The sequence below is a fragment of the Chlorocebus sabaeus genome, chromosome 14 (genome assembly GCF_047675955.1).
Source record: "Chlorocebus sabaeus isolate Y175 chromosome 14, mChlSab1.0.hap1, whole genome shotgun sequence".
NCBI classification, from domain to species: Eukaryota; Metazoa; Chordata; class Mammalia; order Primates; family Cercopithecidae; genus Chlorocebus; species Chlorocebus sabaeus.
The window spans coordinates 17,389,944-17,406,111 of record NC_132917.1 but is presented as its reverse complement, the minus strand read 5'-3'; the positions used below and the strand labels follow the sequence as shown (position 1 = coordinate 17,406,111).

The window sequence follows — 16,168 nt, the reverse complement described above, 5'->3', positions numbered from 1 at the left end:
AAGCAAAGAAGGTTCTTCCCCACTTAATTGTGTTTTTACTCTTTACTTCTGAAGTTGTCCCTAGATCTGGCCACTTTTGAGTAAAAAAAGCTACCGTGTTCAACTTGATTTTATGGGTTCTTTCATAGTCGTGTGTTAAAAGGGAATATTGAGATATGGCATTAAAAAAATGTATAGTCAGGAGGCCAGGAACAACTACCCACTCTAAATGTTCTGGGGCAGAATTTTCAAATAATTACCTACTGCTGTTAGTTACCATAAATCTTATCCTTTCATTTTAGTACTTAGAATAAATGTTAAATTTTTGGAACATCTTTTTTGTTTCAAAGCTTTGCATTTTAACCATATTAGAAAGTTAACTTTTACTCTCTCTTTAATTTCTACTGCTAGATCATGGGTAACTCCTCTTTACCCACCTTTGGTTTTTAAAAGACCCAATTATTAAAGATATAAATTGAAAGTATTGAGAAGAATTGTGATTATTGATAGGGAAGGTAGTATGTCATGGTAGTTTATTGTTCTCACTGCAGACTATAAAAAAGCCAGGGAAATTACAAAACTTTTATTTTTAAAAAGACGTTGGAAAGCTGTCTAAAGAGTAATGACTAGACAAATTGGAATTCCAAGGGATAGGGGAGCCTGTCCAAGGTAAGCTGACAATTGCTGGACATTTTCTTTCCTGGGAGCGTTTGCTGATTCTGGGCTTTCAGTAGTCTAGTACTAGGAGGAGGGAGGAGGAGGAGGACTGACAAAACAGTAGAAACTTGGGAAGGGAACTGCTAGGCACCTAACTAATATTTCAGTCAGTCAATTCCTTAGTTCTGATGTTGTGCACAGTTGGCCCAAGGAACAGTTATGAATGAAAAGTGGACTAAGTCTTAGGAAAATTGCAATTTATGCCCAACCCAGCTTTCTCCCTTATTGACTGTGAGCCCTATCATACCTGAAGCCTAATATAAGGAAAGGGGGCCCCTCTTTAGTGAAATATTGTACATTTGGAGGCACCATTGATCTTTTACACAAAATATCAAGCATAAGATAATAAAGACTGAGTGCCTACACCCTAAGATCAGGAAGAAAGCAGTTCTGTCCACGTTCACCATTTATATTCAGAAGTAGAACTAAAGGTTTTAACCAGTGCAGTTAGCCCAGAAAAAGAACTAAGACGTGTATATTGGAACAGAAGAAGTAAAATTCTTTTGATCCACAAACAATATGGTTATCTCTGCAGAAAATCTGATGGAATCTACAAAAAGAGCTACTAGAACTAGTTGAAGTTATAACTAGCAAGGTTGCAGACATAATCAGTATGCAAAAATGAATTACAATTCTATATACTTGCACCAAATGATTAGAAATTGAAATTTTAAAAAATACTATTTATATTAGCATCAAAAATATAAACTACCTAGGGAAAAATCTGCCAGAAGATATTCAAGACCTGTATACTGAAAACTACTAAAATAGATGCTGAGAAGCTAAAGAAGACCTAAATAAATGGAGAGACACAGGGTGTTGCTAGATCAGAAGACTCAGTATTATTAAGAAGTAAGTTCTTCCCAAATTGATCTACAGACTGACTCGACTCAGTTTTCATTAAAATGCCAGCAGACGTTTTTGTAGAAATTGGCAAGCTGATCCTAAAATTCATATAGAAATGCAAAGGGCCTAAACTAGCCAAAACAACTTTGAAAAGGAAGAATAAAATTGGAGGACTTATCAAATTGTACACTTTAAATATATGAGGTTTATTATATTTCATTTATACTTTAAAGCTGTAAAAATTACCACATATATGAAGAAGCATGGAAAGGTGACTGATAATTTTTTTTTAAGTAGAAAATAGAACCAGACCACCAGGTGATAGTTACAAGAGAAAGCAGACTAATATTTTTAACCATGATTAATTTGTTAAAGAACATAGAGTTAATTGTAAACAAAATGGACAAAACAGATTGAACATTGAATTGGAATCCACAATTTCAATACAGAATTGGAAGCTACAAGAACATTCTAAAACTGAAAAGCGTAATATCTGAAATTAAGAACCCATTGGATGAATTTAACAGCCAACTGGACACAACAGAAGACAAAATTAACAAATCAAGGCAGGTCAAAGGGAAATGTCTAAATTGAACAGCATAAAAACAGAAAACACTGAACAGAGTTTGAGATATGAGGAGCACAACCAGCAAGTTTAACATAATTGGAGTCCCTATAGGATAGAACAAAGAATGAGCAGAAAGAATATTTGAAGAGATAATGTTTGAGAATTTTCAAAACTGAAATACATCAATCTAGATTAAGAAACCTCAGCAACCTATAAGTGAGGTAAATATAAAGAAAACCACACTTAAAATCTATAGGATAGTCAAATAGCTGAAAACCAAAAACAAAGAGGTAACCTTACAAGTAGCAAGAGAGAAAATATGCGTTAGTTTTCAAAGAGCAACAATAAAACCGAAGGCAGACTTTTTAATAGAAATTGTGGAAAGTAAACGTTACCTGACAGACTTTAAAGTGCTAGCAGAATTGTTTTTAAAAACTGATATCTAGAATTCAATAACTAGCAAAACTTTTCAAAAATGAAGATGAAACATCTTAGTTTTCAGACAGACAAAAGCTGAAATAATTATTCTTCAGTATGCTTGGCCCACAAGAAATACTAGAGAACATCTTCAGATGAAAGAAACATGGATGGAAACATGGAACTGCAGAAGGAACAGAGAGGAATGCAAAAGGTAAATCTGTGGGTAAATACAAAACAGTTTCAGCTGTCTAAATCAACAATAATAATATCGTTGAATAGACACTCAAGTCTTGAGGGGCTTAGAAGCTGTAAAAGTCAAATGTATGACAATAGCACCAAAAGGGAATAGAAGTACATGGAGTTCTAAACTGTTGTAAGGTTCTTGTACCTTTCAGGAAGTAATACCAATACTAATTTAAGATAAACTAATACATCAGCGATACATATTGCAATCTCTAGAGTAACCACTGAATTTTAAAAGAATGTATAATTTTAAAGCTCACAGAGACCAAATAAAAGGAATGGAAAGCAAAAATACTCAATTAAATGAAGGCAAAAAGGGAAGAGAAATAAAGAACATGTGGAACAAATTGGAAGGAGATGCATGACTCAAATATAGATACATCAGTAATTACATTAAGTGTAAGTGCACTAAATTATTAAATCAAAAACAGGCTGAATAGAAAAAAACTAACTATATGCTGTTTATCAAAATACACCTTAAATATTAACATAAGGACAGAGAAGATCCTAAGTAAAATATGGTAAAAGATACACCATGAAAACATTAGCCAAAGGAAAGCTGGTTAAGCTATAATAATAACAAAATAGACTTTATGCAAGAAATATTACTAGAAGCCAAAAGGGCCACTTCGTAGTTATAAAAGTTATTTAAAAAAAATTTTAATTTGTATGTACCTAATAACATAGCTTCAAAATACATAAAAATTGGGAGAACTAAAAGGCAAAGTAAAAGAATTGACAGTTATAGTTGGAAATGTTAATAAACTTTTCTCAGTAATGGATAGAACAATCAGATTAAAAGTCAGTAAGGCAATATAAGATTTAAATTACACAACCAAATTCACATAATTGGTAGAACTATAGAACATTGTGCCAAACTACCCTAGATTGTATATTGTTTTGAAGTACATGTGGAACATTTACCAAAATAGACCATTTCCTGGCTATAATGCAAATCTCAACAAATTTCAAAGGATTGATGTCATACAGAATATGTTGTAAAGTGGAATGAAATTAGAAATAACAGAAAGGTAACCTTAAAACGTAATGAATGTTAGAAAATTAGGCAGCACATTTCTCTATAATCTGTAGGTCAAAAAAGAAATCAAATAGAAATTAGAAGATAAATTTGAATCAAACAACAATAAAAAGAAAACATCAAAACTTGTATGATACAGCCATAGGATTTCTCAGAAGGGAATTTATAACTCTAAATATATATATTAGTAAAAATGGAAGGCTGAACATTAATGATCTAAGTTCTATCTCAGGATGCTAAAAGGAAAAAAAATCCATTATAAATTCAAGTAGAGAGAAGGATACAATGATAAAAGCAGAAGTTGGATAGTAGAAAGCAAATGGACAATAACAATGAAACAGAATAGACACCTGAGGAAGACCTTACCTACACACATAAGTCATATATATATGTAATGACAAGACTCCACTGCAAGCCTGTGAAAGAGGGTGGTCTTCTCATGAATGGTGTGAGATTCAAATTGTTGGATATCCTTTTGGTAAAATAAACAGTAAGCGGCCGGGCGTGTAATCCCAGCACTTTGGGAGGCTAAGGCGGGTGGATCATCTGAGGTCGGGAGTTTGAGACCAGCCTGACCAACATGGAGAAGCCCCATCTCTACTAAAAATACAAAATTAGCTGGGCAGGGTGGCGCATGCCTGTAATCCCAGATACTCAGGAGGCTGAGGCAGGAAAATCACTCAAACCTGGGAGGCGGAGGTTGCGGTGAACCGAGATCACACTATTACACTCCAGCCTGGGCAACAAAAACTAGCCGGGCGAGGTGGCGGGCGCCTGTAGTCCCAGCTACTCCGGAGGCTGAGGCAGGAGAATGGCGTAAACCCGGGAGGCGGAGCTTGCAGTGAGCTGAGATCCGGCCACTGCACTCCAGCCTGGGCGACAGAGCCAGACTCCGTCTCAAAAAAAAAAAAAAAAAAAAAAAAAAAAACTGTCTCAAAAAAAAAAAATTAAAAATTAAAAAAAAAAAATACACAGTAAGCAAAGTTTGACCCCCTAACTTTATGTAAAAAAACTAATTTAGAAGTTGATCATAGACCTAAATTTAAAACAATAAAGCTTCTAGAGGAAGAGAATGTCTTCATGTTTTTTTGAGATTTTTTGAATGGGTGATACAAAAAGCAACCTACTGAAAAGAAAAGATGGATAATTTGGACTTTATTAAAATTAAGAACTTCTCTTCATAAAAAAGTAACATTAAACAAGTGATAAAAGAAGCTACAGACTAGGATAAGATTTATGATGCATACATGCAACAAAGGACTTATCTAGAATTTTAAAATAATAAGTAGTAAGAAAGAGACTGATGTCTCTTTAAAATGGTCAAAAGACTTAAACAGAAACCACTTTTAAATATCTAAATGGTGAGTAAACACATGAAAAAGTGTCGTTAGTCATCAGAGAAATATTATTTATACCACAGTAAGTTACTGTCACACCCTTATTATGATGATGAAAATGAACAAGACTGGCAATGTCGTGTGTTGGTGAGGATGTGGAATTGCAGCTCTCATATATTGCTTGTGGGAGTATAACTTGGTAAAACTAATTTGGAAACCTCTCTATCAATGTCTGTTAAAGCAGTTCCATTCTTGGGCATAAACCCAAGAAAAAGTCAGTGCTTATTTTCTCAAACAGATATATTTGAAAGTGTTCAAAGAAGTTTTACTTATCATAGCCCAAAACTGAGCAACCCAGTGTTTACCTAGAGTCAAATGGATAAAGTTGGGTATATTCAAACAGTGACATGCTGTTCAGTAATGAAAATAACAAACTGCTGTTACACACACCATAGATGATCTGACAATGGTGAGTGAAAGAAGCCAGTTACAAGGGTGTACATAGTGTATATAAATATGAAGTGTATATACAAAAGAGTATATGTAACATCTACATATGAAGTTCAGAAACTGTTAAGATTGATTTTGGGGGATTAAAATCAGAATAAAAGTTACCTTTTCAGGGATGGTAGTATGATACAAATAGTTTGCTTAGATGCTGGGAATATTCTTGTGTCTTCATCTCAGTAGTGGTTACCCAGGTGTGTGTATGTATTCATGTAAAAATTGAGTTCTACGTTTTTGTGCTGTTTACTCTATAAAAACTATTACTGTAATAAAAAATGGAGAAAAAGGAAAGTGTTAGAAGTACTTGAATAATTTATCTCCAGAGCTAACTATACAAAACAACTCAAGCTAGACTTTCTGATGTTGTCATCTCTGTTGTTCAAAAGAATATCAGATGAATCTTTAACTTATGTGGCCTTCATTTTACTAATAAGGAAAGTGACACTGAAGTTCCATGATATGTTAGTAATAGATGAGAGGGTAAAAGCTAGATCCCCCAGATTTACCTAGGGCTTCATTTATTAAATTGGTGCAAAGTACGGTTTTGGGGCAAGATTGCATCTTGGTGTTTAGTCCTTGCTTTTATATGGGAATTTTTATTTGGTTGATTGTTGGTTTGGTTTGTTCAGACTTATGATAGATGTAAAATTTTAGAGTATGTTTAGAATTGGAATTTTTACCTTAGAATATTCATAATGTTAATATTAAAAAATAAATGAATGCTCACTTGAGAGCTGTATCATTTTTCAAATAGTGAATTAAAAAATATAGGAAGTTATATGTCTGCTATTGATATGAAACTAGTTGTTTCTCTTTTTTCACCTTGTATGCATATACGTATATCTGGAATTTTGTCAAAAAAAATAGAACCCTTCCTAATGTTACTGTATATTATCTTCTCAGGAAATTATGTGAACGATTTGCTGTTAATTTTATTAGTTGCTTTCTTATTGTTTTCATAGGCCCTTATTTAGTAAAGAATTTTTAAAAGATTTTAGATTTTAAAAAAATTTAAAATTATTTAAATTTTAAAAGATTTTATTTAGAATTTATAAGAAATACAATACAAAAGAAATACATTTTCTTTTTTTTGAGACAAGGTCTTGCTCTGTCGACCAGGCTGGAGTGCAATGGTGTGATCTTGGCTCACTGCAACCTCTGCCTCCCAGGCTCAAGCGATCCTCCCACCTCAGCCTCCCAAGTAGTTGGGACCACAGGACTGTGCCACCACGGCCAGCTAATTTTTGTACTTTTTTTTTTTTTTTTGGTGGAGATGAAGTTTCCCCATGTTTCTCAGGCTAGTCTTGAACTCCTAGGTTCAAGCAATCCTTTAAATCTTTTTTTTTTTTTTTTTTTTTTTTGAAACTTAGCTCTGTCCCCAGGCTGGAGTGCAGTGGCACGATCTCAGCTCACTGCAAGCTCCACCTCCCGGGTTCACGCCATTTTCCTGCCTCAGCCTCCAGAGTAGCTGGGACCACAGGCGCCCGCCACCACGCCCAGCTAATTTTTTGTATTTTCAGTAGAAACGGAGTTCCGTCATGTTAGCCAGGATGGTCTCGATCTCCTGACCTCATGATCCACCTACCTCGGCCTCCAAAAGTGCTGGGATTACAGGCGTGAGCACCTGGTCCTTTAAATCTTTTAAAAGATGTATTTCAATGCATTTCTTCGGCCAGTGTAAGTAAGCTTTTTAAAGTTGGTTCTGTCCTTTTGACATTCAGTAATTACTTTTAATGCAGCTGAACCACTAGGTGTCACTATAATTCAAGTAACAAAAAATCTCAGCACTTTTAAATGTTTGAAGCTTAAGTTTCAGGGCCCGGTGTGGTGGCTTAAACCTGTAATCCCAGCACTTTGTGAGGCTGAGACGGGAGGATTGCTTGAACCTAGGAGTTTGAGACCAGCCTGGGAAACATGGGGAAACCTCATCTCCACCCAAAAAAAAATACAAACAGTAGCTGGCCATGGTGGCATACTCCTGTGGTCCCAACTTCTTGGGAGGCTGAGGTGAGAGGATCGCTTGAGCCTGGGAGACAGAGGTTGCAGTGAGCCACGATCACAACATTTATTAACATTTTTTAAATTATTAAGCCTTTGGAATTTTGGTATGTTAGATTCAGTTATGGTGAAAAAAGTTTTCAGTTTTATTCTCTTGCAGTAGAGCAAGAAATACCATTATGTGTAACTGTTTTACTGTAAAATATTTTGAATGGAATGGATATTTTCAAATCACTAAGTCATTTTATTCTCATCTCCTTTTTACTGTAAATCTATTATTTGTATTGTAAAAAATTTAATCTGGCCTTTCATTTACTTAGTTTTTTGTTCCTTGTCAACTCATTCTCTTCAAGGTTCAGCCTGGAGAAGGAAATAAAGCTGCCTTCAATGACATGAGAGCCTTGTCTGGAGGCGAACGTTCTTTCTCCACCGTGTGTTTTATTCTTTCCCTATGGTCCATCGCGGAATCTCCTTTCAGATGCCTGGATGAGTTTGATGTCTACATGGTATTGTTCAATTTTAAATTGTTTTTCATCTGTTTGTTTGTTTGAAACATGTGTTTCTAAAGGAAGGAAATCTTTCTTTACTTTTACCCCTAACAGAAAAGATCCTGCCCTGACTTTTTAGTCTGTGACCAGTAGTGGGGAAGAACTAAAGAACTGGAATTCTCTCCCTTGCTTCCAGGCACACAGTACCCCTAGAAACCCCGGAGGGGTCCTCCTCGCCCAGCATGGATATCCGTGCCCTCCATCATATCGGCGTTTTCTCCCTCACCCGCTCTCCCAGCTTATTTTCATCAACCCATAAATATATTCAGGCTTTTTGTTTTAATACAAAATTGTAACCAGTTCACCACCCTGGCTTTGACTCACCCTAGCCACTGTTTACTGTTCCATCATACCCGCACATTTCAGAACAATGTATAGAACATAAGGGAGCAAGAACTTTTGAATTTCTGGTTAAAAAGCATAGGATTTGAGACCTACCTCTGACAGGTAAAATATCTCTACTTATTGGGTCTCAGTTTCTTCATCTACAAAACAATATTATTACTAATTCCTACCTCTCAGGGTTAGACTGAGGCTCAAATGGTATCTTTCATACATTATACTTACTGTGGTTCAGGCATATAGTAAGTTCTCATAAACTAGCAATTATTTTCTTCTTCATATCTCATTGTTTCCTAAATCTACTGTAATCTGGATGTAGATGACACTACTCTAGCAAAACTTGTTTAGCAAAGGTTATAAATGAGCTTTAATCTTACCTTATTTTTTGAAGTATTTGACACCACAGACCTATCCTCCATACCTTAAAATGTGTCTTCTTACCAGCTGCCGCCCTCTCTTTCCTGGTTTTCCTGTTTTTCTATTCTTTGTTCTTAATCTGCTACGCTGCCTCCCCTAATTCTGGTGCCCTTAAATGTTTGACATCTTTGTTTGCTCGTTATAGTGTTATTGATTTTCCTGAATTCCATATCTTACTTCCCCCTACACATATACACATATCACAGTCCCCAAAACTACTACCTGCGTATGGACAGATACCTACCCACTCATGGCACCACATCCTGTACCCTCCTGTACTCTAGACCCAGGTGCCCTACTACCTGTTAGACATCACCTGGTAAACAACCAGTATCAGAAATTCAGCAGGCCTGAGGTTGAATGTGCCTTCATCTCAAAGCCTCTTTCTTTGCCTGAATTCCCTACCTTGATTAATGCAAACTATCATTTCCAACGCAGTCACCTACCTTTGACACCTGTGATTTATCTTCGATTCTTCCTTGTCCAAGGAAGAATCTGACTTCTGTCCTCTTCTCCTTTAAAACCTCTGTTTGGTCTCTGCCCTCTTCTCCTTTCTCACTGACATTCTTCCTCTCATCCCCCTCTCTTCGCCTCGTGCCTGTGGTGATAGCCTCTTCTCCGGACTCCCAGGCTTTCATGTGGCTCCTTCTTCGGTCCATCTTCCACCATTTTGGCAGGTTTACATTTCTACAGTGGATCTGATTGTGGTCATTCATCTATGTAAAACCCTTTGGTGGTTATTATATATGGAATAAATGTTTAATTCTGTAGGGTAGCTTTGAGACCCTTCATGATACTGTATTTGCCTACTTTTCTCAGCTGTTCTAAGCTGTTTGTAACTCTGCAAATATGGTGCCTCTGCCTAGTACACCCTCCTTAATCACATGTCACTCTACTCATCTTTCAGGACATTGTTCAAATGCCACTTTTATGAGACTTCTGTGACCGCCATACTCTGTCAGGCAGGATGAGGAACTTCTCAGAGCTTCCTTTGCACCACCTTACATCAACTCATAATATATATTACTTTTATATTTTTATTTAAGATAAAAATATAAAAATGCTTTATATTATTATATATTTTATACTATTTTTTATTCTGTTGTTATCTATTTTTATATCTGAATCCCCCACCAGATTGTAACCAGTTTGAGGTTATCAGCTATGTCTTAGATATTTATGTCTCCTAATGCCTAGTCTATAATAAACACTTAGTAAGTGTGTATTCATGAATCAGAATTTATACCTGTGAGTGCTGTATAATCCCTTCAGTGTCAATTTTTTTCTACGATACTATTGCTGAAAATGGGTTAGATATTCCTCCAAGAATTGTCTTTAGAGCTAATCACGACTCATAGAAGATGATTATTCTTTCCAAGCAGTGTTTTTGCCCAGAATGGTGCTGTGCAGTCTTATCACCCATCTTGTATATCAGATTTAATTCTAAGCAGCGCCTTTCTCTTTCAAAAACTTAGAGCTTCTTAATCAGAATGGCACTTTGCCCCAATGAAATTATTCAGAAGAATGTACCCAAGTTCTGTGAGCTAATCCAAGGAAAACAATATTTTTTTTTTTTGGTACTTTAGCAGTTTTGTTATAAAATAATAGGCCTTCACAGCAGATACGCCTGATGGAATTTTTATAATCAGAGCCATTGAGCAATATAGCCGGGATCTGTATCCCCTTTTGACTCCACAGCCCTTGTTCTAAATCACCATGCTGTATTGCCACATACAGTTTTATTTTTGATTTATTTACTTATTTTTTTCAGAACATAGTCTCGTTCCGTCACCCAGGCTAGAGTGCAGTGGCATGATCTCAGCTCATTGCGACCTCCGCCTCCTGGGTTCAAGTGATCCTTGTGACTCAGCCACCTGAGTAGCTGGGATTATAGGTGCTCACCACCATGCCTGGCTAATTTTTGTATTTTTTGTAGAGACTGGGTTTTGCCATATTGGCCAGGCTGATCTCGAACTCCTGGCCTCAAGTGATCCACCTGCCTCAATCTCCCAAAGTGCTGGGATTACAAGCATGAGCTGCTGCACCCGGCACCACATATAGTTTTAAATTAAGACCTTTAAAATATACGTGTTCATGTGTCAATGATTTCAACTCTTAGGAATTTTCAAGGTGGTTGAGGAACATTTTGATTTTCTTTTACTGTTATTTAACTCAGAAAATGTAGCCACAGGTCTAGATCATTTAATCCCCAAACCTATTATAACTAAGCATTATTCTTTTTCTCTACCCTGATGTGCTATTTAACTTATTTAAAGATACAATCGAGAAATTGGTCTGTAAGTTCAAACTGGTTTACATTGTACAAATGGTAGAGGTAATGGGGAGAGGCAGACTTTTTAAAACTTAACCTTTATCACTGAGGGAAAATTTGAGAGACTTAATGAATTTGAGACTAGCCACTTTTGTTACCATTACCCTGAGTTATTAACCATTACTGTGCAAATTAGATTTATTCTCAAACATTTATTTGTGTCAGGAGAATATTTTCTGATTATTTCAATTGCTACACGTATTTGAGGGAGGGGGGCCATGCATACAAATATTTTGACTATAGAAATTACCTGAAAGACATATTTATTCAGTTATTGTCCCCTAAGAGTTTCTCTTTTTTCCCTTAGAGATGGGGTTTCACTTTGTCATTCAGGCTAGAGTGCAATGGTGTGATCATAGCGTACTATACCCTTGAGTTCCTGGGCTCAAGTGATCCTCCTGCCTCAGCCTCCCAAGTAACTAGGATGACAGACATGCACCACCATGCCCAACTTTTTTTTTTTTTTTTTTGGTAGAGACAGGGTCTCACTATGTTTGCCCAGGCTAGTCTCGAACTCCTGACCTCAGTTGATCCTCTCACCTCCACCTCTCAAAGCACTGGGAGTACAAGCATGAGCCACTGCAGCCAGCCAATTTTCTCCTAATGGTTTCTGGTATTTCTTTTCCAGTATAATAGATTTATTGGACATCATAGATAATGTAATGACTGATCCCTGGATGAAAATCCAGGAGCTTGTATCAGCCCACAGAATGCTGCTTTTACAGAAATGTGACTTACACAGTAGCAATCCTAACTTTTGCCTTTGTTTTTCAGGATATGGTTAATAGGAGAATAGCCATGGACTTGATACTGAAGATGGCAGATTCCCAGCGTTTTAGACAGTTTATCTTACTTACACCTCAAAGCATGAGGTAACTTTTTTAAACTTTCTAGATACATATCAAGTATACAAAAGGGGGAAAGAAATATTTTACAATTTTAATTTTTAAAATACAAATACATACAAGACCAATGAAAATAAAAATTAACTCCCCTCCTAGTTCGGGAGATTTGGGATGTTTTTCTCTTTTCGAGATATTTAAATTTTACTTGTATTACTTCCCTTTCATAACTGAAGCAAATTGTTACTATTCTGAGTCTGCTTCTTTGTAGTTATCATGACAAACTAAAGTAATATAATTTTAGTAATTCTGTTTGGACTAAAATGATTTATGATTTCTCTAATCTTGCCTCTTTTCTCTTGGTGACTTACAAATGTCAATCTTTCTAAACAAAGAGTTCTACTCTGCTGTCAGTCAGTATTTATTGGGTGCCTACAATGTGTCAGACACTATGTCACTTAGAGTTGATATTCTGTCTCTAAAGTGGCCATGTGATTATACGGGGATATAAATTTGTGGTTGGGAATGTTTAGGTAACTCTTCCTTGCTGGAAAATAACAGAAATTTAAAATAGTTGATATATAAATTTCTTTCATTTTCTTTTCCTCCAAACTGAAAATCCATGGAATCTAGCAGGAAGTTAATTTTTAAAATTGAAAACAAATTATTTCCTTATTTCAAATGATGTTTCTCCTAGAACTCTAGATATTAGACATATCCCAGATAATAGCCAAATATTTGGGTTTATATTTTCGTGAGGTAATATTAGAATTTTTTTTAACTGGTAAAAGGTTTCTTGGAAATTTGAGTAATTGATTTTGCTTCTTCCAGTTCACTTCCATCAAGTAAACTGATAAGAATTCTCCGAATGTCTGATCCCGAAAGAGGACAAACTACATTGCCTTTCAGACCTGTGACTCAAGAAGAAGAAGATGACCAAAGTTGATTTGTAACGTAACATGCCTTGTCCTGATGTTGAAGGATTTGTGAAGGGAAAAAAATTCTGGACTCTTTGATGTAATAAAATGAGACTGGAGGTATTCTGAAAGAAACTCCTTTATATATCCAACCACAATCAAACGTATAAATAAGCCTAGAAAACCCACTACAACCAGCAATTTAAGATTACTATTACTTTAAGAAAATCAAAAAAAAAAAAAAGGAAGAAAAGAAAATCAATTTCATAGTATTGGTTTTAAATCTTTTTAAGTTTTTTTATACCATCTATTTTTATAGATTCTTTTTCAGAAATAAAATTTTGTACATATATACATGTACATATCTGTTTAGTTTGGGTTCATTTCTATAGTATTTTGTAAGAAAATAAAAGTTTGAGCACCTGATTATATTTAGTTCTGCTTTTCCAGATATTACATTCTATAGTTACCAAAAATGGATGAAGGGAGGGATTTCTCATTGCAGAGGGTGGGGTGCAAGGGCAGTAAGACACTTGTACGGAGCACTGAAGCTTTGCCAATTCTCTACACATGCCTTTTTCTTAGTCCTTTGTCCACCCTACCAAGAGCTTGTAACCAGTATAAGAACTGGATAGTAACAATTTTTCACTCTGACCTCCAGCATGCTTGCCTGTTTTAAAAGCCCTCAGTTTGCAGTCCAGGCACTCTTCAGGCTTGTCCTTAGCTGAGAGGACACAGGCTAGAGGGACTGTGCAGACCAGGCTGAGAGAAGGGCTGGAAAAACTGGGAGTGGAGGGTGGATCCTCATGGAGCAGGAGAGTAGCTGGTGGCTCCAGGATCCTGAGGCCATGCAGTTGATGGTGAGCTGACATCAATTCTAAGACTCATCCTAATTTAGGGGTGTTAAAAAGTGTGCTGCTTAGAATGATTAAATATAGTTATTGTAAAAAATTATATTTATGAACTTTTTATTTTAGAAAACATGAATTTTATTGCTCCCCGTATTCTTTGTTTGATACTAGGATTCATGCTAAACTTTTAAAGAACATATTGGATATCAAGAAGCATTCCTTACATTAGTAGCAATAAATATTAGAATAAATGTTTATGAAACTGAACTATTTTCAGAAAAAGGGCAGTATATTAAGAGCAGGGACTGTTCTCTAGTTACTGAGGAAAACTGGATTTTGTTTGTGTTTTTGGTGGAAGAAGAAGTTTAAGACACTTTAGTTCTTAAATTGAGGTTTGTTGCCAAATGAGAAGTTCACAAACTTGGGCTTTCTAATCTGAGAATTTCCAGGAAGAGGAAAGTGTGTGCTGAATATTTTAAACATTTCTCACTGATCATACAAAGTCTGATTTTTAAATTTACATTTATAATGCCTTTGTATTAAAAGTATTTTTAACATGTGCTTTTCCAAATTAAAAATGAAGTAGAGTATACCAAATACATAAACTTCCATTAGCTAAGGAACTAATGTCTGAATTTTGTTATAGTTTTGAATGTTGTGCTCTTTAATACAGAACGGGAAACATAATCCTCAGGTATCCCAGCATCTCTTGTTGAATTGAAGATTATTCATTGCTTTGGCCTCACAAAGTTTTGGTTTCAACTATCATAAATGAAAATATCTTCCTTTAATGTTCTAAGTAGTGATAATATTATTAGAATGAAAGAATAAAAAGAAATTGTTCTTTTAAAACATGTGTAACCTCTAAAAATAAAACAATTTATATGTATTAAGGTCATGCTTTTGTGAATTGGGGAAAGTAATTGACTAAATTGATCCTCTGTGAATCGTGACCTAAATACATCATACAGGTGACTCTTCAACCCCTAGTTTGTCATCAGTGCAGCTATCACTGAGGGAAGTTCCAGAAAATAAGAAAGGCTTACTTGGATCTTAAATCTTACCTTCTCAAATCTTTGGGAGTAGAAATGATTAAAATCATTCTTAAAGTGACAAATATGATGAGTTTTCATAAACCAAAGTGTAAAAAATATAGTTACTGAAATTAGTAATCAACACTAAAGATTCAGTAATTGCCTTCTTAAATATTTTCCAAGTTTTCATGTCTCATTTCTTCCATTTCCTAGTGCTTTTTTTTTTTTTTTTCAGGGGCCGGGGGGCATGTCTTCCTCATGTCTGGGCTGTTTATGAGACCAAAATGATTAAATTCTGTGTAGAAAGCTGTTGGCTGGTAGTCATGAATTGGATTAGAAATGTTGGGGACTGATGAAAACCAAGTGATCTAGAATATCTGATTAAAAGTTCTCCTGAGTACAAACTAGATGTGGGGCGTGGGGGAGAAAATGTTTATAAACTTTGTCCTGGGGCAATACTTTTTTGGTTACATTTATGACTTAGCTATGCATCTACATAGATGCCTTCTACTTTAAACAATTCGGATTTTCAGGAGAACTTGGTTTGAAATTTACAGTCCTAAAAGTGTAGTTACCAACGTTTCATGGCTTGAACTAAATACCCATGGACTTGAAGATATATCAAAATATTTGTAGGAACAGGTTTTGTTATTTAAGGGTTGGCAAAGTAATAATGTGGATGTAAATAAGCTGTTTCTTTGAGTCAGCAAATGAAATTTTCTAAAGCGTATATAATATTGGTAGTTAGCATATTAATTTTAGCATTGGCATCTGGATAGAATCCATGGAAACAGAAGTGGCCTGAGTGTACTCACTACTTACAGCAAGCTTAACAGGACTTCTTCTGCCTAATTTTTCTCCAGTTTGAAAATGCAGAGATTAATTAATTAAAAAATGATTAAGTTCCTGCCATGAGCTAGGGACTGTTTTAATCACTGAGAAGACTGTAGTACTTAAAATACTACACACAGTACTTAAAATACTACTAAATCTGTCCTCATGGAGTTTGAAATCTAGTTAGACATAAGCGATACTGTACATCATCTCAGTGACTGCTAATTCTTTTGAAAAAAGCAGTGTAAGGATTTGAGAGAGCAGAGAGGACTGGTATTTTTTGTTTTTTTTTTGTTTGTTTGAGACGGAGTCTTGCTTTGTCACTCAGGCTGGAGTGCAGTGGTGCGATCTTGGCTCACTGCAGCCTCTGCCTCCCGGGTTCCAGTGATTCTCCTGC

At 35.6% G+C, this 16,168-nt stretch overlaps 1 protein-coding gene across 4 annotated transcripts in view; it reads left to right on the top strand.

Annotated features, from left to right (window-relative positions):
• The window catches only part of SMC6 (structural maintenance of chromosomes 6), an 87,071-nt gene extending 73,593 nt beyond the window's left edge, over positions 1-13,478 (top strand). For 2 of the 4 annotated variants that reach the window (XM_007971395.3, XM_007971393.3), the window contains 3 exons: positions 8,008-8,160; positions 12,068-12,165; positions 12,967-13,478. In XM_007971395.3, the coding sequence (XP_007969586.1) occupies positions 8,008-8,160; positions 12,068-12,165; positions 12,967-13,081 (366 nt within the window). In that variant the 3' untranslated portion in view covers positions 13,082-13,478. Of the gene's footprint in view, positions 1-2,605; positions 2,742-8,007; positions 8,161-12,067; positions 12,166-12,966 lie in introns of those variants that run through there. The other 2 variants (XR_005243249.2, XM_038006594.2) reach the window with 2 other exon arrangements.
• The last annotated feature ends 2,690 nt before the right edge of the window (positions 13,479-16,168 follow it).